The sequence below is a fragment of the Pelophylax lessonae genome (genome assembly GCF_965119305.1).
Source record: "Pelophylax lessonae genome assembly, contig: HAP1_SCAFFOLD_159, whole genome shotgun sequence".
Taxonomy (NCBI): Eukaryota; Metazoa; Chordata; class Amphibia; order Anura; family Ranidae; genus Pelophylax; species Pelophylax lessonae.
In genome coordinates, this window is record NW_028120131.1 from 397,911 (window position 1) to 421,857 (window position 23,947).

Here is a 23,947-nt window from a genome sequence, read left to right on the forward strand (position 1 = left end):
GACCAGGCAACAAAGGAGCCGGGGGGAGGCGGCAGAGTCGCTGTTCAGCAGGATTGGCAACGATGGGGCATCAAAAGTGCAGAGGCAGGTGGCAGAGTTGTGGTCAGCAGGATTGGCAAATATTGGGCAATAAAGGTGCAGAGGCAGCAGTCAGGGTTTTGGTCAGCAGAGTTGGCAAATATTGACAACGACCAGGCAACAAAGGAGCCGGGGCAGGGGTAGAGTCGCTGTCCAGCAGGATTGGCAATGATGGAGCATCAAAAGTGCTGAGACAGGTGGCAGAGTTGTGGTCAGCTGGATTGGCAGATATTGGCACTGATAGGGCAACAAAAGTGCAGAGGCAGGTGGCAGAGTTGTGGTCAGCAGGATTGGCAAATATTGGGCAATAAGGAGGCCGGTCATTATCCGGAGGGGTCAGAAATCAGGAATAGATAGGTTTTTGCTGAAGACCATACAGCACAGAGCTCAGACAGCTCATCTGGTGCCAACATGATGGTAGCAAACGGGCAGGTTTATACATGACCACATTAGTGCACCAAGACGCATGCATGTGTTCACTTGATGATATAGGACAGGGGTCCTCAAACTACGGCCCTCCAGCTGTTGTGGAACTACACATCCCATGAGGCATTGTAAAACTCGGACATTCACAGCCATGACTAGGCATGATGGGAATTGTAGTTCCTGAACTGGATGGCCGTAGTTTGAAGACCCCTGCTATAGGAGCTTGCAGGCTGGCATGACGTTCCCAACATTCTATGCAAAACTACAAAAACAACAAAGTTGGGTCTTGGGTAAATCAGACGTTGGAGTTTATCTGGCTCTTCCGTTTGATGATGTGGTTTTAATATAAGCCAGGTTGTCAGATGGGTGTTGTGTATTAGTGCTATAGATGGGAGGAGGAGGAGGGGGGTTGTGGTTGAGCAGTCAGTGGCTCTCTCTGATCAGCGGAAGATGTTGGCTCATTCTGCTTTGGGTGATTGTGTAATCTCAGGTTTCCTGCTTCTACTGTGTGCGCGTGTGAGTCTCTTCCCCCCTCCTCCTCCTCCTCCTCCTCCTCCTCTATACTTTATTATGGGTGCAGTGAGCATGAGAGCGTGCCCCCCCCCCCCCTCGTTTCCTGTATTATACAGCTCAGTATATACGTCTCTGATAGCTGAGGGATTGGTATACAGAGCAAGATGTCTGCCATACCTCACCCTGTCACATGCTGTGGGGTCATGTCATTGAGGGCAAAGGCCTGAACACTGGCATAACATCTCATCCAACACCTTTGGAATTTCCCACACGACCTGCATCTACCACCAGAAATTCCCACTTCAGATCAGCCAGTTTGGCCCTCGTCAGCATTACCAAATCACATTATTTTAGTAAATGGTATCCTCCTTGGCATAGACAGAATAGACGCAGCTCCTGAGTTCCCATAAACAGTATCTAAACCTAAAAATGTCATATAGTGCAGCTTGGCAGTCCTTAGACATGGTGACTGCATTCATTTTCTCTTTTAGGATTATTCTCCTTCTATTTTTTTTCCCCACTTGGTGATCTTGCCGGTAACAAATTTCCTGTCGTAGTGTGACAACTCTCACTCTGTTGTATCTGTGGCAGAGCAGTGTTGTCACACTAGGTCATTCACCTGATTTGGACTACAGACACCTCATCTTCTCCATGACATATGGGGTATGGCAGGGGCTGACTGGCAACTTTCGGCCCAGGAGGCAAGTACGAACCAGAGGCCCATGGTGCAGAGACACTCATAGTAGGCGAGGTTGAATAAAGACAATAGTCCATCCAGTTCAACCTGTGTAGGTGTGTGTGGCTGTAATCATCTCACATAGCTCTGAATGTTCTTCTCCTTGAGATGTAAGTCTAAGAGTCTTTTGAAAGCCACCATACTTCCCGCAGAAACCACCTCTTGTGGTAGAGAATTCCACAATCTTGTAGCCCTAACAGTAAAGAACCCTCCACGTTGCCTGAGGTTAAAACGCTTCTTCTCCAATCGCATTGTATGCCCTCGAGTCCTCATGCAATCCCTTCGACTGAATAGCTGTTTTTCTATGCTGAGATCACCATTGAGATATTTATAAATTGCTATCATGTCCCCTCTCAGGGCGTCTCTTCTCCCTCTTCCCAGCCTCCTCCTGACCCCCCATTCCATGCCGAAGCTTTGCTCCAGGTACTCTACTCTCCAGCCAAATCTGGGTTCCCGAACTGGCCAGCGGAGGCGGATTGGGGGGGGAGCTGGGAAAGCACGGTCAGGGCTGGCCGGGGTAGGAGAGTCTCCAGTGGGGCATGGAACCGGCCTCTGCTCGGGCACAGTTTACACCATCCATACTGGGGGATGGACAAGGAGGCCTGCGCTCTCCTTGTCTTCATCCCACACTCAGTAGGTCAGCAGTGGGGACTTTTTACTTCCCTTCACCAGGAATCCTTTAGGCATGTCTGCGGCAGAGGCAGTGCAGCCTTTTAATGGAGCATCAGAGCAGCCCAGGGGACAATTGCCCCCCCCTGGCCCAGTCCTCCCCTGGGGGTAGGTAACTTTGTACTGTAATTTTAAAGAAGGAATATATTGTTTGAGATTTCAGTTCATCTCAAAGGAATTCAGAAGGACATCCAATACGATCAGATGTTAGTACCAATGTGTAATGAAGCATGAGAAATACTCGCTGATGCTAACATTTGCTCTGGTCTTTATAAACTTTTTCGAGTCCAGGCATTTCTGAAGTTGTATAACATAGAAGCCCTGATAAAGGGGGGGATGTGTGAACCCGAAATGTGTTAAATATCTTATCCTATTGATTAGCCAGTAAAAACAAAAACACTTTAGACTCAATCAAAGGTGTGACTCCCTTAGTGCTTTCTACCTATCTGGATTTCCCTCAAGACCCCCACGTTGGGTAGATTTTCCTTTTACTTATCCATCTAAAAACCACCTTGGACTGTGTCACCATTGGTTTGACACCCTTACATCTTTCTGCATATCTAGATGTCCCTCAGGACCACCATGTTGGACATCTTATCCTGTTGACTATCCAGTAAAAACACTGTGGACTCTGTCACCATTGGTGTTACACCCCTACGGCTTTCTACATATCTGATTTTCCTTCAGGACCCCCCATGTTGGATATCTTATCCTATTGATTATCCCAAAAAATACCACTCTGGCCTGTATCATCATTACTGCTTTCTACAGATCTCGATTTCCCTCATAACTGCTGTGTTGGATATTGTATCTTATTGATAATTCAATGAAATACCTCTTTGAACATATCTGGATTCCCCTAAGGATCCCTTCCTCTCATCATTGGTGTGGGATCCCTAGGGCTTTCTACATATCTGGATTTCCTTCAGGAACCCCCATGGTGGATATCTTATCCTATTGATTATCCAATAAAATATCATTGTGACCTCTATCATCATTGGTTTGGCCAGGCTTATGCCTCGTTTCCACTGAGTGGAATGGTTCGGGTTGGTACAGTTTGGAAGGGTTATAATGGTCCGGCCTATTCAGGTGAGCATTTCCACTGCAAGTCTGGACTATTATCTGGACTGAGCTTTTCGTTTGACGTGAGCATTGACCGCCAATCAGTGGAATCTATCGTGTGACGCCAGTAGCTCCGCTCTAACCGTACCGTACCATTTCCTATGGCCCTACATCTGAAGGAGGACCAGGAATGGTGCGGTTTGGTTCGGTTGTATGGGCCACTTTCATAATGGAAACACTCAAATTAGCTTACCGTACCGAACCGATCCGCTCAGTGGAAACGAGGCATTAAATACCTCTTTGAACATATCTGGATTCCCCTAAGCATCCCTTCCTCTCATCATTGGTGTGGGACCCCTAGGGCTTTCTACATATCTGGATTTCCTTCAGGAACCCCCACTTTGGATATCTTATCCTATTGATTATCCAATAAAATATCATTGTGACCTCTCATCATTGGTTTGGCCAGGCTTATGCCTTGTTTCCACTGAGTGGAATGGTTCGGGTTGGTACAGTTTGGAAGGGTTATAATGGTCCGGCCTATTCAGGTGAGCGTTTCCACTGCAAGTCTGGACTATTATCTGGACTGAGCTTTTCGTTTGACGTGAGCATTGACGTTTCCTTGTCCGCCAATCAGTTGAATGTATCGTGACGCCAGTAGCTCCGCCCTAACCGTACCGTACCATTTCCTATGGCCCTACATCTGAAGGAGGACCAGGAATGGTGCGGTTTGGTTCGGTTGTATGGGCCACTTTCATAATGGAAACACTCAAAATAGCGTACCGTACCGAACTGACCCAAACCGATCCGCTCAGTGGAAACGAGGCATTATTGCTTTCAACACACCTGGATTTCCCTCCGCGTTTGATATTCTATCTTATTGATAATTTAATAAAATCCCACTTTGGACCCCTTTCTATCACCATTGATGTGGAACCCCTATGCTTTTTTACATATCTGGATTTCCCTCGGAATCAAGACATTGGATATCTTCTCCTATTGATTATCCAATAAAAATTAAAAAACACTTAAGATTCTATCACCATTGGTGTGGAAATCTTATTGCTTTCTACATATCAGGATTTCCCTCAGGACCTGTGTTGGGTAGCTTAACCTAATTTTCAAATAAAAAAATCCACCATGGACTGTCACCATTGGTTTGGCACCCTTGTGGCTTTCTGCATATCTAGGTTTCCCTCAGGACCACCATGTTGGATATCTTATCCTAATTGATTATCCAATAAAATACCATTGTGGCCTCTATCACCATCGGCACGCTTACTGGTTTCTACATATCTAGATTTCCCTCAGGACCCCCGCATTGGATAGCTTATCCAATTCATAAAGCAATAAAATACCACTTTGGACATCTGGATTCCCATCAGGACCCTTCCTATCACCTTTGATGTGTGACCCCTGCAGCTTTCTACATATCTGGATTTCCTCCAGGGCCATTACATTGGTTATCTTATCCTATTGATTCCTATTTCGTCCTATATCGTCATTGGTGTGGCACCCTTACTGCTTTCTGCATATCTGGATTTGCCTCAGGACCCCTTCCTATCACCGTTGGTGTGGCAGCACTACGGCTTTTTACATGTACCTCAGGACCTTTACATTGAATATAATCTTTTGATTATCCAAAAAAGAAAAAGCACTGTAGACTCGATCACCATTGGTGTGACTCTTGCTGCTTTCTGCACATCTGGGTTTCCCACAGAACCCCCACATTGAATATCCTATACTAAGGATTATTCAATAAAAAACACCATCGACTCCATCAGCAATGGTGTGGTACCTTTTTACTGCTTTATACATATCGGAATTTCTCTCAGGACCCCCATTTTGGATATTTCAAACTATTGATTATCCAATAAAATATCACCGTGATCTCTTGTCACCCATGTGATTTGCTGTCAGAATGATCATGTGATTAGAAGCCTGTCCTGGGTTCCTAATCAAACTGTGACCTGGAGCTGTTGGTGACTGAACTGTGCTTTTGACTGGCTTTTGTCCAAGGGGCATCCAGTCAGTGCTGGCAGCCAATGGCTGGGAGAATGTTTTTCCTCTTAAAAGGGGAGTTACTCTTTAACCTGTTCAGTCTAATCGGACTTCAGCACAGTTGCACTTTTCTGGGAGGCCGTCATATGGCATGCTGGCGCTGCCTGCGCATCAGCAGTGATCTGTGATCCTGTGAAAGAGCCAATCGCTGCAGTTCTTTACCAGGTGATCGGCTGTGTCCAATCACAGCTGATCACAATGTATACAGGATTAGCCGGTTAACGGCAATCCTCTCCTCACGCTGACAGTGCGTGAGGAGAGGAGAGCTGATGAGCAGCAAATCCACACAGAGGACATCTACACTGATGATCAGGGCAGTGACCATCAGTGTCCTTATGATCAGTGCTGCCAATCAGTGCCCATGTGTGCGGCCTAGTGGGTGCCCGTGTGTGCGGCCTAGTGGGTGCCCGTGTGTGCGGCCTAGTGGGTGCCCGTGTGTGCGGCCTAGTGGGTGCCCGTGTGTGCGGCCTAGTGGGTGCCCGTGTGCGCGGCCTAGTGGGTGCCCGTGTGCGCGGCCTAGTGGGTGCCCGTGTGCGCGGCCTAGTGGGTGCCCGTGTGCGTGAGGAGAGGAGAGCTGATGAGCAGCAAATCCACACAGAGGACATCTACACTGATAATCAGGGCAGTGACCATCAGTGTCCTTATGATCAGTGCTGCCAATCAGTGCCCATGTGCGCGGCCTAGTGGGTGCCCATGTGCGCGGCCTAGTGGGTGCCCATGTGCGCGGCCTAGTGGGTGCCCATGTGCGCGGCCTAGTGGGTGCCCATGTGCGCGGCCTAGTGGGTGCCCATGTGCGCGGCCTAGTGTGTGCCCATGTGCGCGGCCTAGTGTGTGCCCATGTGCGCGGCCTAGTGTGTGCCCGTGTGCGCGGCCTAGTGTGTGCCCGTGTGCGCGGCCTAGTGTGTGCGCGGCCTAGTGGGTGCCCGTGTGCGCGGCCTAGTGGGTGCCCGTGTGCGCGGCCTAGTGGGTGCCCGTGTGCGCGGCCTAGTGGGTTCCCATGTGCGCGGCCTAGTGGGTTCCCATGTGCGCGGCCTAGTGGGTGCCCATGTGCGCTGCCTAGTGGGTGCCCATCAGTGGAGAAAAATGTATTTATTTACAGAGTTTTATGACCGAAACTAAAACTTATTTTTTGCTTAAAAAAAAAAAAAAAGTGGTGATTAAATACCACCAAAAGAAAGCTCTATCGGTCTCAAAAAATGATAAAATTTTGTTTGAATAGATTTTTGTATGACCGCGCAATTGTCATTCAATTCAAAGTGTGACAGCGCTGAAAGCTGAAAATTAGCCTGGGCAGGAAGGGGGTGAAAGTGACCGGGATTAAATGGGTTAAAAAGATGGAGGTAAAGTAGAGAGGTAAGGCATCTTCTCTCATATACAGAGTCTGTGGGAAGTCTCTCCTTGAATTGTATGAATGTGCTGAACCCGGTCACAGCTCTATAATGGAATGTCTTATAGGTAATGTCTTCATGTGTTGTAGACAAGGGACTCCTGGTATTATACGTAACCTCTGTATTGTCTCTCCTAGGATATCAGCTGTAACGAGATTCAGTCTCTGCCACCACAGATGGGATCGCTGGAATCTCTGCGAGAGTTGAACGTCCGAAGGAATCAGCTGACCTCTCTGCCGGAAGGTGAGACTCACCGTCCTAAAGACGCCGTCTCTAAAAGAATGTTTCATGAAAAATATCCTATGGGGTGACCATAGTGTTATTTTATTTAGCGGGAATTTTACTTTTCATTCCAGACCTTTTTCTGACACTTTTTGTTTACATGTAACAATCAGTATTTTTTTTTTAATAGAAAATTACGTAGAACCCCCCCCCCCCCCCCCCTTAAATAGCAGCACAAAGGGTGACCTCTACCAATGCCACATCGCAAATTATACAATATAGACAGAAAAACGCAGGACCCAGTCCTTGAACAGGTGGACTTTACTGGCATTAGCATGACACCAATTACATTTTTTGTATAAAAGTATCAAAATATTTTATTTTTTCACATAATGATAAAACGGGATGTGAAGTCCACCTGTTGGAGGACTGGGTCCTGCGTTTTTCTGTCTATATTGTATAACCAGTTCTGGACCGGAAGGATTTGCCCCCTTAATGACCAGGCCATAGTTTGCGATTCGGCATTGCGTTTCTTTTAACAGACAATTGCGCGGTTGGGGGCGCTGTACCCAAATAAAATTGATGTCCTTTTTTCCCACAAATAGAGTTTTCTTTTGGTGGTATTTGATCACCTGTGCGATTTTGTATTTTATGCGTTATAAACAAAAAAAGAGCGACAATTCTGGGAAAAAAAAATCTATATTTTTCACATTCTGCTATATAACATTCTCAAAAAAAAAAAATTTAAAAATCAAAATTTTTTAACATTCTAGGCCAATTTGTTTTCTGCTACATATTTTTGGTAAAAAAAATTTGCAGTAAGCGTATTTTTATTAGTTTGCGCAAAAGTTATTGCATCTACTAACTACAGGAAATATTTGTCATTTTTATTATTTTTTTTTTTACTAGTAATGGCGGCGATCTGCGAGTTTTTGCGGGACTGCGACATTGCGGCGGACAGATCGAACCCCTAACTGACATTTTTGACACTTGGGGGGACCATTGACATTACTACAGTAATCAGTCCTAAAAGTATGCACTGTTACTGTAATAATGACACTGGCAGGGAAGGGGTTAACATTGTGAGTGATCAAGGGGTTAAATGTGAGCCTAGGGGAGTGATTCTAACTGTGAGGGGGCGTGGCTTGTGGAATGACCATAGAGACCTGTGATTCTATATAGAAGGATTCATTCCAGAGAGAACGATCAGCTGTGTTTACAACATCTGATCGTTCTTCTCTCTCTCAGCCGGCAACGATCGCGGGTGTCGGGCGGCAATCGTGGCCGCCTGCCCTGTGCATCAGCTTCCCCGCTGCCGAGTGGGGGCGGTAGCATGCTGCCAGCGGCGCACACTCACCCCCTAGCTGCCTGCGCACGACCGAAGTAGGTCTACGTCAGTTCGCGCAGGAGGGCCGCAATGCCACAGTAAAAAGGCGGCGTGCGGTCCAGAAATGGTGAATTTGGGATGTGGCATAGGTAGAGGTCACCCTTCTTCTTGCTATTTATTTAGGGGGGTTCTAAGTAATTTTCTAGAAAATAAATACTGATTGTTACATGTAAACAAAGTGCCAGAAAAAGGTCTGGTCTGGAATGAAAAGTAAAATTCCCGCCAAATAAAATAACAATATGGTCGCCCCATGGAATGACACAACATCCAGAAATGCAACAAGGCAAATATTAAAAATCATTGAAGGAGCATATGGATACAGAATGTGACCCTTATACAGCACCTCCTAAGCTAATACTGTACATCCTGGGTTGCAATCCCCAAAGAGGAGATCTGTATAGTGGGTCGCCTCTGCAGATCAACGCGTTTCGCTTTAATGCGTAGCTTCCTCAGGACCAGTATAGGAGGAAATCATATTCTGCTGGACACAAAAAAACATAGATTAGATATATACATAAATTCAGATGCATGAATTATTTAAATACAAATGTAGCACTGCCCTCTTGAGGGCTGCTGGATTTCTCACCTTTTTGGGTCCCTCTGGGTTACCGGTAGCAACTACATGCAGAATCTCAACACTTTACTCTACTCTCCGGCTCAGTCCGAACAGTAGGGTTGTTGTTTTTGTTGTTTTGTTTTATATGGGGATGGGAGAAGGGATGAGTGGGATATTCCAAAACTTGAACAATTCACAATGTTGAGGACTTCTATCTGAGGATGCGGCTAGGCCGCAGTTTCACCTTGCCACTAGATGAATCTGAGGCAAAGTTCCTGAATAGACCGCTTACTTAGCACTTATCTTCAGAGTACTCGCCTAGCACCCCCCTTCACTCCACCAGCTTGACACCATCCTCTACTCTACTTTGGAGTGGCCCCCTTCCTGGTCAGGCCCTTAGGCACGATCCCCTGTACTCACCATACTGTTTTCCAAGTTCTTCAGTGTCTCAATTCCTCTTAGTCAGCTCTCCTGGACCTCTGGGTTCAGCTCCTGCCTTCTGGCTCACCAGGCCGACTGCCTGTGACCATACACCAACTGCTGCAGAAGAGGAAGCAGCTGTCACCCTCCTTCCGGGACTCACCAGCCAAAGACCCCAAGCACATGTGCTCCTGGCTTTTATATCACACCCCACAATGCACTGAGACAGCAGTCTGTGCCAATCACTGGAGCTGTATCAAAGCCTGTGTACCCATTGGTCAGGTTTCCTCCACTGTCCAACATGCCTCCCTATTGGACCAGTGGGGACACTCCCTAGACCAGATGAATCACAATAAGCAGACCGAACTCCCAGATTCCACCTACGTGCTTGACCGTAGGGATGGCTTTCTTAAGCCCCGTACACACGATAAGATTATCGAATGTCTGTTTTTTGTGGCATGCTAGTCTGATGTGGAAAGTGAAGAGGTTTTTTCAAACGAGTTTTCCCATACGACAGAATTCTACTTCAGGAGTGATGTCATGTGTTGGATTGCTTTGTATGTGTTCTTTCCTCTCTGAGCATGCCTAGTCTTGCTCATAAGATTTTTTCCCCGTCAATCTGTACTAATGAGACGAAAATCTGACATGTGTTGACGGAGGCAAAAATTTTAATGCCTGCACATCAGGATTTTGTCAGCCGAAAAGTCGGAGTCGGCTGTTGAAAGCACCATACTAACAATCTGAAAATCAGCAGATCGGTCGTCGGACGAAATTTCCCTTCCGAATTTCTTATCGTGCGTACGGGCCTTTAGGGTCATAGTCAGCAATTTTCTTCCTCCAAATACGGCGAGTCAAGTTAATGCCAAAGAGCTTTATTTTGGTCTCATCTGACCACAGCAATTTCTCCCAATCCCTCTCTGAATCATTTAGATCAGGGGTCTCAAACTGGTGGCCCTCCAGCTGTGGCAGAAATAAACTCCCCATGCGGCATTGCAAGGCTGACAGTTACAAACATGACTCCCTTAGGAAGAGGCATAATGGAACTTGTAGTTCCGCAACAGCTGGAGGGCCGCCAGTTTGAGACCCCTGTTTTAGATGTTCATTAGCAAACTTCAGATGGGCCTGTACATGTGGCTTCTTGAGGAAGGGGGGACCTTGCGGGTGCTGCATGATTTCAACCCATGGTGGCGCATTGTGTTACCAATGATTTGTTTGGTGACTGTGGTCCCAACTGCCTTGAGGTCATTCACAAGCTCCTCCTGTGTAGTTCTGGGCTGATCCCTCACTTTTCTCATGATCATCCTTACCCCATGCGGCAAAATCTTGCATAGAGCTCCAGACTGAGGGCGATTGATGGTTATTTTGTATTTCTTCCATTTGTGAATAATCGCTCCAACAGTTGTCTGCTTCTCACCAAGCTTCTTGCTGATGGTGTTGTAGCTCATTCCAGCCTTGTGCAGGTCTACAATCTTGTCCAGGGCGTCCTTTGAGAGGTCTTTGGTCTTGCCCATGATAGTGAGGTATGAATGGAAGAAAGAGATTCTGTGGACAGGGGTCTTTTATACACATAACGAGTTGTCATTTGGAGCACCTTCTTACATTGACGGGACTAATCTGTCTACCACATGAGCACATACTGTAGCCAGTCTGTGGGAGCCAGAATTATTGTTGGATGGTAGGGGATCAAATACTTATTTTACTCACTGAGCGGCAACTCGATTTCTAGCATTTGTATTGTGTCTTTTCTGCATTTTTGGTTGATATTCCGACTCTTTCATTTATATATATATATATACACACTATATCAAATGAAGGGGTGTTCAGCACCAAATGTTACAATATAAAAGTCCATGCACCCACAGATCTGCCAGGTGTGTTCCTGCTAACCACCATGAAATAAAAGAAAAAGCTGAAGCACAAAGAGCTTTTTATTGCTCGTTCACTAAGGCTACTTTCACACTTGTGCGGCATTGGGATCCGACTTGTGAGACCCCATGTGAGGAATATGTGAAATTTAATGTATTTATATGAGAGCTGTTCCTACTGTAACTACAGAAGTCGCTGCGACTTCAGAAAAGGTTTTCACACTACTTTGGTCTGACTTTAGATGCGACTTTGGTTTCGAGAATGTAAAGTCAGATGAAAGTCACAGTGGAAACTGTGCGACTTTGGAGCCGCGTTAATGTAAAAGAAGCCGAATATAGAATACAATGGGGGCTCGTCCGGGATTTAAACTCCGGCCCAAATACAAGATGAGCTCCCAATGTATTCTGTATTACTTAGTGAGTAATAAATAAAAATAAGTTATCTGCTTCAACATCTTCTGCTTTGTATGAGTGTCCAGGGAATCCCTGTCCCATATATATATATATATATATATATATATATATATATATATATATATATATATATAATCTTTCATCATTCTCTACTCCAGAACTCTCAGAGCTTCCTCTGGTACGTCTAGACATCTCCTGCAACCGCATCTCCCACATTCCTGTCTGTTACCGACACCTCCGACACCTTCAGACCATCATACTGGACAACAACCCCCTCCAATACCCACCTGCACAGGTCAGTATTCCTATGTCACCCTGCAGGAGGAGGGCAGTCTCGTTGCTCTCCCCTTCTCTCAAAGTTTTATTGAAGAATATTGAATTTGGTTTTCTATTTTGGACAGATCTGTCTCAAAGGGAAGGTTCACATATTTAAGTACCTTAACATAGAGGCTTGCAGTAAACCTACACCAGAATTGTCAGCTCTGGGGAAACTGAGCCGCCCCACAAGTTTTACCACTTGGTAAGTATCGGATTTGTTTTACCTACTAATATTTATTCCTTTTGTAACCTTCTTCCATGCTTGATCTGTGACTTCTGCCACAATAACAGGCAAAAACAGAAACACACATCGCCATCTAACCTTATCTGTAACCCTTACCCCCATCGCTAACCCTCTTAAATCTAATCCCCAAATAGGCTTTACCCTTTAGCTGCCAAAGCGGTTTTTGCATTATTTTTTTTTTTTGCAATGTTTAAAAAAAAATTATTTTAGCCCTGAATATTACATAAACCCCTCACCCAAATATATTTTCTGAAAGCAGACACCGTAGAGCAGTGATGCGACCTTGGCACCCCAGATGTTTTGGGACAACATTTCACATGATGCTCATGCACACTACAGTGTAGTTCAGCATCATGGGAATTGTAGTTTCAAAACATCTGGGGTGCCAAGGTTTGCCATCACTGCCCTAGGGCATAAAATGGTGGTAGTTCCAATTTTACGGTAAGATCCAGAAAGCTCAATTTATGTACAAAATACACTTAAGTTAATTTTAGGGCACTTAAAAGCAATAAATGACCCAATTTTTTTGGGTAAAATATAAAAGATGGGGTTGCACCGAGTAAACACAGACCCAACATGTCAAGCCTTAATATAACATACGTCTGTGAAATAGCGTCAAACTTCTGTGCCCTATATTTTGTATAGGTAATAGGCCATCAGTTTAGAGCAATGCCAGGTTGCACCTCACTCTGTTCAGGAGCTCAGTGATGCCCTGGTCCAGACTGCTGAGGACCATTCTGAGTTCCTGCAATGAAATTTCAGCAAAATGGACTAGCCTGCTGCATAATTTTTTCACCTTGATTTTTGGGGTGTCTTTGAGTTCAGCCCTCTGTAGGGTGATAATTTTCATTTCCATCAAACAATGTGGCATCCTTTCCTTCCTAACACATTACCCAGTCCATACCAGTATAGATCCTAACACATTACCCAGTCCATACCAGTATAGATCCTAACACATTACCCAGTCCATACCAGTATAGATCCTAACACATTACCCAGTCCATACCAGTATAGATCCTAACACATTACCCAGTCCATACCAGTATGGATCCTAACACATTACCCAGTCCATACAAGTATGGATCCTAACACATTACCCAGTCCACACCAGTATGGATCCTAACACATTACCCAGTCCATACCAGTATGGATCCTAACACATTACCCAGTCCATACCAGTATGGATCCTAACGCATTACCCAGTCCATACCAGTATGGATCCTAACGCATTACCCAGTCCATACCAGTATGGATCCTAACGCATTACCCAGTCCATACCAGTATGGATCCTAACGCATTACCCAGTCCATACCAGTATGGATCCTAACACATTACCCAGTCCATACCAGTATGGATCCTAAGGCATTACCCAGTCCATACCAGTATGGATCCTAAGGCATTCCCCAGTCCATACCAGCATAGATCCTAACGCATTCCCCAGTCCATACCAGCATAAATCCTAACGCATTCCCCAGTCCATACCAGTATAAATCCTAACGCATTCCCCAGTCCATACCAGTATAAATCCTAACGCATTCCCCAGTCCATACCAGTATAAATCCTAACGCATTCCCCAGTCCATACCAGTATAAATCCTAACGCATTCCCCAGTCCATACCAGTATAAATCCTAGCGCATTCCCCAGTCCATACCAGTATAAATCCTAGCGCATTCCCCAGTCCATACCAGTATAGATCCTAACGCATTCCCCAGTCCATACCAGTATGGATCTTAACGCATTCCCCAGTCCATACCAGTATGGATCCTAACGCATTCCCCAGTCCATACCAGTATGGATCCTAACGCATTCCCCAGTCCATACCAGTATGGATCCTAACGCATTCCCCAGTCCATACCAGTATGGATCCTAACGCATTCCCCAGTCCATACCAGTATGGATCCTAACGCATTCCCCAGTCCATACCAGTATGGATCCTAACGCATTCCCCAGTCCATACCAGTATGGATCCTAACGCATTCCCCAGTCCATACCAGTATGGATCCTAACGCATTCCCCAGTCCATACCAGTATGGATCCTAACGCATTCCCCAGTCCATACCAGTATGGATCCTAACGCATTCCCCAGTCCATACCAGTATGGATCCTAACGCATTCCCCAGTCCATACCAGTATGGATCCTAACGCATTCCCCAGTCCATACCAGTATAAATCCTAACGCATTCCCCAGTCCATACCAGTATAGATCCTAACACATTACCCAGTCCATACCAGTATAGATATCCAGCATGATATTTTTCCCCATTAAGATCTAATGTGTTTCCAAAGTGTTCCTTTCATTTTATTTGTGCAGTGTACAATGCGAGGTTAGTTACTATTCAGATTGTGAAGCCGGCTTCCCGGCAAGTCAACTCCTCATGCCAAGTGACTGTGTCCATGTTCATGTATTGTGTGTGAAGGCTCCTAAAGGGATTTTACTACGTCTTTTTCCCGTCTTTTTTAATGTAATATGGAATGTTTTCTCTTTAGGAATGACCTGTTTCTTATTATAACCTTTGCAATGTGTATTTGTATCTTTCAGCCTCAATGATGATGTGTATTCCTCTAAGCCCTATGGCTGCCTGGATTCCGGCTTTAACAGTGTAGATAGCGGCAGCAAACGGTGGTCCGGGAATGAGGTATGTATAAGATTTATTTTAAATTTCTGGTTGGGGGCATACAGAGCACATCAATGGGACGTGATTGTGCATTGAAGTCTAATGGGGGATGCGTTTTTGCATTGAAGCCAATGAAGGATGCAAATTTGCATTAAAGCCAATGAGGGATGCAATTTTGCATTGAAGGGGGGGGGGGATTGTATTGAAGTCAATGGGGGGGGGGGCGTTTTTTGCATTGAAATCAATGGGGGAATGGTTTGCATGAAGTTTAGAACCTCTAAAAATGACAAATCTTTCCCCTAGTTTTTATTTTATTTTTTTACTAGTAATGGCGGCGATCTGCGATTTTTAGCGGGACTGCGACATTGCGATGGACAGATCCAACCCCTAACTGACATTTTTGACATTTTTGGGGGGACCAGTGACATTACTGCTAAGGACATATTGGTAAGGACCCAAGCACCCAGGGGCGATCAAAGGGTTAAATGTGAGCCTAGGGGGTGTTTTCTAACTGTGGGGGGGGGGTGGGCTTAAGAAATCAACACAGAGACCTGTAATCCTAAATAGGAAGAACACCGGCGCTCTGCATTGATTCCAGTGAGAACAGTAGACTGCCATGCTCTCTTCTCAGGGAGCGATTGTGGGTCAACGGCTGGCGAGTGGATGAAGGGATGCCGGGGATGCTGTGTTTGGCATAGGACTAGCGGCAGTGGCTGGCATAGACCAGCATGGCCTAGGAACGGCTGAAGGGATGCCGTGTTTGCAGTAGCACCAGAGGCACATGCAGGGACTTGCACTAGCAAGCCAAGTAAGTTGTGCATGCCCTGGATCTAGGGGGCTGCTGGGGTGGGCTGCACCCCTCAGATTTCAGTTGCACCTTCCCAAATCCCCCCACTCTCTACCCTTGACACTGTGCCTAGCCGCCTGCCATTCCTGCACTGTACACACACAGCACAAAATCTGATCATCTGCTCGACTTTTTCGGCTCATCAGCTATCCTTGGGCCCCATTCACACTTCACGACTCCAAATCGCACTGCAATCGTAGCAAAACGCACCACACGTGTTTGGGTGCCCTTATTTCTTAAAGGAGTTGTAAAGGCAGAAGGCGCATTCTATGCATTAAGATAAAAAGCCTTCTGTGTGTAGCAACCTCCTTAGCAGCCCCTAATACTTACCTGAGCCCCCTCTCTATCCAGCGATGTCCCTCAGCCGTCTGGGACTCTCCCTACTGATTGGCTGAGACACATCAGCGGCACATTGTCTCCCACTGCTGTCAATCAAAGTCAATTAGCCAATCAGGAGGAGGCGGGGCAGAACGGCAGCTCTGTGTCTGAATGGACACAAGGAGCTGCAGCTCGGCTCGGGTGCCCCCATAGCAAGCTGCTTTGTGCGGGGGCACTCCACTCCAGGAGGGAGGTGCCAGGAGCAGCGACGAGGGACCCAAGAAGAGGAGGATTGGGGCTGCTTTGTGCAAAACCAACTACACAGAGGAAGGAAGTATATTTGCAATCACTTCAAGGCGCCTTAAATACAGTGTGACTCCTGACGTAGTTGTCGCGCGACCGAAACACGTAGCAATCGTGGCAAAATGCGTCGCACAAAGCTTGCCACCTAAAAAAAAAAATAGGGGGGAGCCGGAGCTTCTTTTGGCGACCGCTTCACATGATGCGTTTTGCCACAATTGGTGCGTGACAATCGCACTTTCACTCCCTTCCTGCCCAGGCCAACTTTCACAGTTTGAATGACAATTGCGCGGTCATGCAACACTGTACCCAAATAAAAAATGTTCACACAAATAGACCTTTCTTTTGGTGGTGTTTAATCACCGCTTGGTTTTTCTTTTTTTTTTTTGGAAAACAAATGAAAAGACTGAAAATAAAAAAAAAAAAACTTTTTCTTAGCTTCTGTTAACCACTTCTGGACCGGAAGGATTTGCCCCCTAATGACCAAGCCATATTTTGCGATTTGGCACTGCGTTACTGTAACGGACAATTGCGCGGTCGTGCAAAGCTGTACCCAAATAAAATTGACCTCCTTTTTTTCCCCACAAATAGAGCTTTCTTTTGGTGGTATTTGATCACCTCTGGTTTTTTTTTTTTTTTTTTTTTTTGCTCTATAAACAAAGAGCGACAATTCTGGGGAAAAAAAAAAACAATATATTTTTCACATTCTGCTATAGAACATTCCCAACAAAAAAAAAAATTTAAAAATTCAAAATTTTTTAGCATTTTAGGCCAATTTGTTTTCTGCTACATATTTTTGGTAAAAAAACAAATCGCAAATAAGCGTAGATTGGTTTGCGTTAAAAAAAAAAAAAAAAAGTTATCACATCTACGAACTACGTGAAAGATTTGTCTTATTTTTTTTTTTCCTAGTAATGGTGGTGATCTGCGGTTTTAGCGGGACTGCGACATTATGGCAGACAGATCGGACCCCTAACTGACATTTTTGACACTTTTGGGGGGACCAGTGACATTACTACAGTAATCAGTGATAAAAATATGCTCTGTTACTGTAATAATGACACTGGCAGGGAAGGGGTTAACACAGTGGGTGATCAGGGGTTAAATGTGAGCCTAGGGGAGTGGTTCTAACTGTATGGGGGGCGTGGCTTGTGAAATGACCATAGAGACATGTGATCCTATATAGAAGGATCACAGGCGCACTGTGATCATTTCTGAGAGAAGAACGGTCAGATGTGTTTACAACAGCTGCCCGTCCTTTTGTCTCGGTGAGGAGCGATCGTGCGTGCCCGGCGGCAATCGGAGCCGCCTGCTCATGCATCAGAGTCCCCACTGCCAAGTGGGGGGCGGGAGCGCGGCGGCGCTCGCTCGCCCCCTAGCTGCAGGTGCGCAACATAGGGCTACGTTGGTTCGCGCAGGAGGGCCAGCCTGCCGCAGTATATCTGCGGCGGGCGGTCTTTAAGTGGTTAAAAAAAATTAGTAAATAAGGTCCCTTTCACACGGGCTTTCCGATCCGCCGGTCAGTTTTTTTAGGCGGATCTGATCGGATGCCCCATGCACCCCTATGGAACAGCGGATATCAGCGGAGACATGTCCTCTGATACCCGCTGCCATCCGCATCCGATCCTGTCTGTGAAATCCGGACAGTTGGAAAACGCTATTTTCCATCTGTCTGGAGGATCGGATCTGATGGGATCGGATGAAAAGGGACAGGCGATCCGTTTTCATCCGATCTCCCCATAGAGGAGTGCAGGGATCTGACAGCTCCGTCTCTGCAAAGTAAGCGGAGACGGACCTGTCATCTGCCTACTCAGCGGAGATCGGCGTATCGATCCCCCCATGGGAAAAACGGAGTCAGCCGAGCACACCGCTCGTGTGAAAAGACCCGAAGTAATTTTTCTCCTTCATTGATGGGCACTGATGAGACTGCACTAATAATCAGTGCCCATCAATGTACTGACAGTCTTGCCGGTTATTGCCATTCCTTTCCTCACGCAGACAGGAAAAGACTGCCGATAACCAGCAAGTCTGTTTACAGGCGATCAACTGTGTCCTAAGGACACAGCAGTCACCGAGCGCGCCCAGTGCGCACCGCAAGGGAGTGGGGTTCTGGGAGGACATCTATGGACACCCTCCCCGGACTTTAGTACTGTGCTATAGTGCGGTACTGAAGTGGTAAAGAAAGAATAGCGCCCAAACCCGTATGGTCCGGTTTGCCATGATTGCAGTGCCATTTTCAAAATCACAAATTCGTAATGGGGTCTTATTGTTAGTGTTTTGTAATGTGCGGCCCAAGACCATTCCTCTTCTTCCAATGTGACACAGGAGGGTCAAAAGTTTGGACACCCCTGTTGCACATGTTCCTTCTTGTACAGTGACACTTACATTTATTAGTAAATACATGCTGAGCCTGCCAATTCATTTTAATTCTTGTGATCTTCTGACCAGACCAAGCATGAAAGCAGATCATTGCTGACGTGGTCAGTTTGTGTTTCCCAGCTTTGATTTGTAGCTTCAGGATGCAGTGCTGACGTGCGGTGTACCTCAGGATGCAGTGCTGACGTGCGGTGTGCCTGTAGTCCCATAGCTGACTTTGTCACCATGGCCCTCTCCCAGGCCAGCCCTGATCTGCTTGATTGACAGCAGTTTACCCTGCTATTCTACATGTCCTTCGTTGTCTGGCCTCAGACGTGCCCCCCACACTCGGGCAGGGGGTATGTGGTCGTGACCGCTTACTAAAACTGCAAATCTAATTTCATAAGAGCTTTATTAGACCGATGGTATTTACCAGTAAAAGCCTCGCTGGTATGGACCCCTGAAACCCCTAAGACTGCTGCTAGGTGTTTTTTTTGATGTGATGTCTTTGGCCCCAGCATACTCAGGGCTGTCACTCTTTAGCAGCCTTTCTCAAACTTTTTATGAAGGAGGAACCCTTAACATATATGTCTCAGGTCCTGGGGGGAATCCACTGCAGAAACCAGTTTATAAGGGGTAAGTGGGTATATGCCTCTTACATGGGTGGACACAATGCCACCCTTACAGACAGCTAAAAAGATCATTGGTGCCTGCTTTTCAAAATGGTGTTCAACCCAGAAATGTCCAGAAATATTCAAATAAGAGGTCAATCACCCACATCTCTAAGAACCCCTAGCAACCTCTTAAGGAACCTTAGGGTCCCCTGGTTGAGAATGGGTGCTCTATGGCAGGGGTGTCAAACTCAATTTAATCAAGGGCAGCATCAGCAATATGATTGCCATCAAAAGGGCCGGTTGTCTCTTTAAGACTAGATGTCCAGAGCATTCCCCACCCTTGCATAACACGTCAGGAGCCTCCCCAACATCAGAAGTTGAGTCCCCCACCCTCCCGTACATTACAATGTACCATCCTTAACTTGTGCTGCTGCTGGGAAGAAGCTAGAGGCATTGCTAGAAAGCAGAAAGCACAGGGTCTTGAGGAGGGCTGGAGTAGAGGTGGGAGGGCCACATGAAATGGCCCGGAGGGGCAGATTCGGCCTGCGGGCCTTGTGTTTGACACATGTGCTCTATGGCATTCCCCTTCCTTCTTCCTCTAGAACAGGGTTTCTCAACCGGGGTTCCACGGAACCCTCGGGTTCCTCTAGAGCACGTATGTCAAACATAAGGCCTGCAGGCCGAATCCAGTCCACCAGTCCTTGCCATGTGGCACACCCAGTTTTGCAGCAGAAATGTGGTGGAACTCCATTCCGCCATCTCCAGCTCTCACCCTCCATTCCTGTTGTCACTTGTAAACACAGAAGGCTTCTGTGTTTACAAGGGACCGCTTTGCTCTCAGCGGGTCCCAGAACTAACAGATTCCTGCACACGCTCACAGAGGGGACAGATCTTCAGAATCTGAGGGAGAGCATTATCTCAGTGCAAGGCGAGGCAGGGCCAACTACACATTGAGGTGCTAGAGTTGGGCCAGGTAGGAGAGAAAGATGTGAGGAAGCATTGGGGGGGTTGGGGTTGCACACTGTATAGCACACCCCTGAACTCTGTGCTCTGTATGTGCGCCCTTAAACCCTGCACTCTGTACATAACGCACTCTAAACCCTGCACTCTGTACACAGCACACCCCTAAACCCTGCACTCTGTACACAGCACACCCCTAAACCCTGAGGGAGAGCATCAACTCAGTGCAAGGCGAGGCAGGGCCAACTACACATGGAGGTACTAGAGTTGGGCCAGGTAGGAGAGAAAGATGTGAGGAAGCTTTGGGGGGGTTGGGGTTGCACACTGTATAGCACACCCCTGAACTCTGTGCTCTTTATGTGCACCCTTAAACCCTGCACTCTGTACATAATGCACTCTAAACCCTGCACTCTGTACACAGCACACCCCTAAACCCTGCACTCTGTACACAGCACACCCCTAAACCCTGCACTCTGATAATCGGCGGCTGATATTCACTTATTCACTTTTTGAAAGTATCGGCCACAAACTTGGCCGATATGACCGATATTTTCTTAGGGTAGGGCTGCCTCCGTTGGGGGAGAGGATTAGAGCGCCGTCTGGTTACACAAAGAGCAGGGTTCTTCTGCTTACCCGGCGTGGGTGCTTTCATACCAAGTCCCGCCTCCTGGACCGGCTCCTATCTATGATAGACAGCACACTAGTGACATCGATCATAGGAGCCGGTCCAGGAGACGGGACTTCGTATGAGAGCGCCCGCCCCGGATAAGCAGAAGAACCCTGCTCTTTGTGTTATCAGGCAGCGCTCTAATCCCCGTGCACTGGTCACTCTGCGTTGGATGGGGGCACTGGTCACTCTGCGTTGGATGGGGGCACTGGTCACTCTGCGTTGGATGGGGGCACTGGTCACTCTGCGTTGGATGGGGGCACTGGTCACTCTGCGTTGGATGGGGGCACTGGTCACTCTGAGTTGGATGGGGGCACTGGTCACTCTGCATTGATGGTGGCAATGGGGGCACTGATCACTCTGCATTGGATGTGTGATTGAATGTGCAGAATATTGGCCCATATCGATCATAGGAGCCGGTCCAGGAGACGGGACTTCGTATGAGAGCGCCCGCCCCGGATAAGCAGAAGAACCCTGCTTTTCGTGTTATCAGGCAGCGCTCTAATCCCCGTGCACTGGTCACTCTGCATTGGATGGGGGCACTGGTCACTCTGCATTGGATGGGGGCACTGGTCACTCTGCATTGGATGGGGGCACTGGTCACTCTGCATTGTTGGGGGCACTGGTCACTCTGCGTTGGATGGGGGCACTGGTCACTCTGCGTTGGATGGGGGCACTGGTCACTCTGCGTTGGATGGGGGCACTGGTCACTCTGCGTTGGATGGGGGCACTGGTCACTCTGCATTGATGGTGGCACTAGGGGCACTGATCACTCTGCATTGGATGTGTGATTGAATGTGCAGAATATTGGCCCATATCGACCGATACTTTGTGACCAAAATATCGGTATTGGTCTATCCCTACTCTGTACACTTGCGCACCCCTAAACCCTGCGCTCTGTACACTTGCGCACTCCTAAACCCTACGCTCTGTACACTTGCGCACCCCTAAACCCTGCGCTCTGTACACTTGCGCACCCCTAAACCCTGCGCTCTGTGCGTAGCACACTCCAGATACAACCGATCCTTTGTGGGCAACCATGATTCAATTAAGTTTGACACCCTGCTCTAGAGGTTGCTAGGGGTTCCTTAAGCAATGAGCAATTTCTGACACTCAGAAGTTCCCACTCTATTTATAGGGATTCTTGCCACTGACCATCACACTAATGGATCATGGGTTTTAGAGACTGTTAAGTTATTTCTAGGCAGTGGCGGCTGGTGATGTTTTAAGATGGTGGGGCGCAAGACCCCGCCCTTCCATTTTGACCCCTCCCATTTCTAAGAAGCCCCACCCTTTATAGACTCCACTTATTTTGTCCCCTGTATTTTGCTTGCGTGAACAAATTCTCCCAATATATCACATATTAAGGGGTCCATCAGTACTAGTATGTCCCATAATAGGGAGCAGGGGCCCTATTATGGGATATACTGTGAGAGACACCCCATTATGGGATACACTGACTGAGAGTGGCACAAACCCCACACAAACCCCTCAAGCACAAACCCCACAGTACAGGCCCCCTAGCACAAACCCCCTTTCAATGCAGTGACCATCGTACATGCCCCCTTTTAATGTAGTGACCATCGTACATGCCCCCTTCGATGTAGTGACCAGCATACATGCCCCCTTCGATGTAGTGACCAGCATACATGCCCCCTTCGATGTAGTGACCAGCATACATGCCCCCTTCGATGTAGTGACCAGCATACATGCCCCCTTCGATGTAGTGACCAGCATACATGCCCCCTTCGATGTAGTGACCAGCATACATGCCCCCTTCGATGTAGTGACCAGCATACATGCCCCCTTCGATGTAGTGACCAGCATACATGCCCCCTTCGATGCGTAGTGACCAGCATACATGCCCCCTTCGATGCACAGTGACCAGCATACATGCCCCCTTCGATGCACAGTGACCAGCATACATGCCCCCTTCGATGCACAGTGACCAGCATACATGCCCCCTTCGATGCACAGTGACCAGCATACATGCCCCCTTCGATGCACAGTGACCAGCATACATGCCCCCTTCGATGCACAGTGACCAGCATACATGCCCCCTTCGATGCACAGTGACCAGCATACATGCCCCCTTCAATGCACAGTGACCAGCACACATGCCCCCTTCAATGCACAGTGACCAGCACACATGCCCCCTTCAATACACAGTGACCAGCACACATGCCCCCTTCAATGCACAGTGACCAGCACACATGCCCCCTTCAATGCAGTGACCAGTATACATGCCCCTTTCAATGCAGTGACCAGTATACATGCCCCTTTCAATGCAGAGACCAGCGTGCATGCCCCCCCCCCCCCCCCTGAGACTTCACTTACCTCTGGTGCCACTGCCGTGGACGTCTTCTTCCTCCGAGTCCTCGTCCTGCATGCGCACCGCCCGTCACCGTCCCGACTCCCTGGCGTGCTGCCCGAGAGTCGACATCTTCTTCCTCCATGCGCTCCGCCGGACGTCTTCTTCGGTTCTTCCTCCATGCGTGCCACCCGCTGCCCTCTTCTCTGACGTCGGCCCCCCACGCGACGTCACCCGGGATGTCCTCTATGATTGGTCCAGGCTGGAGACTGGACCAATCACAGCCAGGACATCCGGAAAGTGGGGAGTGTCGGGGCGCATTGCTCTGCGCCCCGATGACCCCCTGAAGGCCGCCAATTGGCGGCTCTGCTTAAAGCACATGGGGTGCAAACCCCCCCCCCCCCCTAGTGGGCTAAAAATTTTATTTATTTATTTTTTTCTCCTTTTTTTTTTTTTTTTTTATTGGCCACGGAGATGGGGGGGCGGCGCCCCCTATAGACCGGCCGCCACTGTTTCTAGGGTTCCTCTGTTTAAAACGTTGAGAGAGGCTGCTCTAAAAGATGGAGAAAAGGTTATTTAGGGAAGTGAGGGGAGGAAGAG

The 23,947-nt window shown here is 47.5% G+C and overlaps 1 protein-coding gene across 1 annotated transcript in view; it reads left to right on the forward strand.

Annotated features, from left to right (window-relative positions):
- The window catches only part of LOC309543522 (DISP complex protein LRCH3-like), a gene marked incomplete at its 3' end in the record, with an annotated part of 89,215 nt that overhangs the window by 58,769 nt on the left and 6,499 nt on the right, over positions 1-23,947 (forward strand). Inside the window, exons 4-7 of the mRNA XM_082275996.1 lie at positions 7,071-7,176; positions 11,956-12,092; positions 12,199-12,317; positions 14,900-14,996. Coding sequence (XP_082132122.1) covers positions 7,071-7,176; positions 11,956-12,092; positions 12,199-12,317; positions 14,900-14,996 — 459 coding nt within the window. The remainder of the gene's footprint in view (positions 1-7,070; positions 7,177-11,955; positions 12,093-12,198; positions 12,318-14,899; positions 14,997-23,947) is intronic.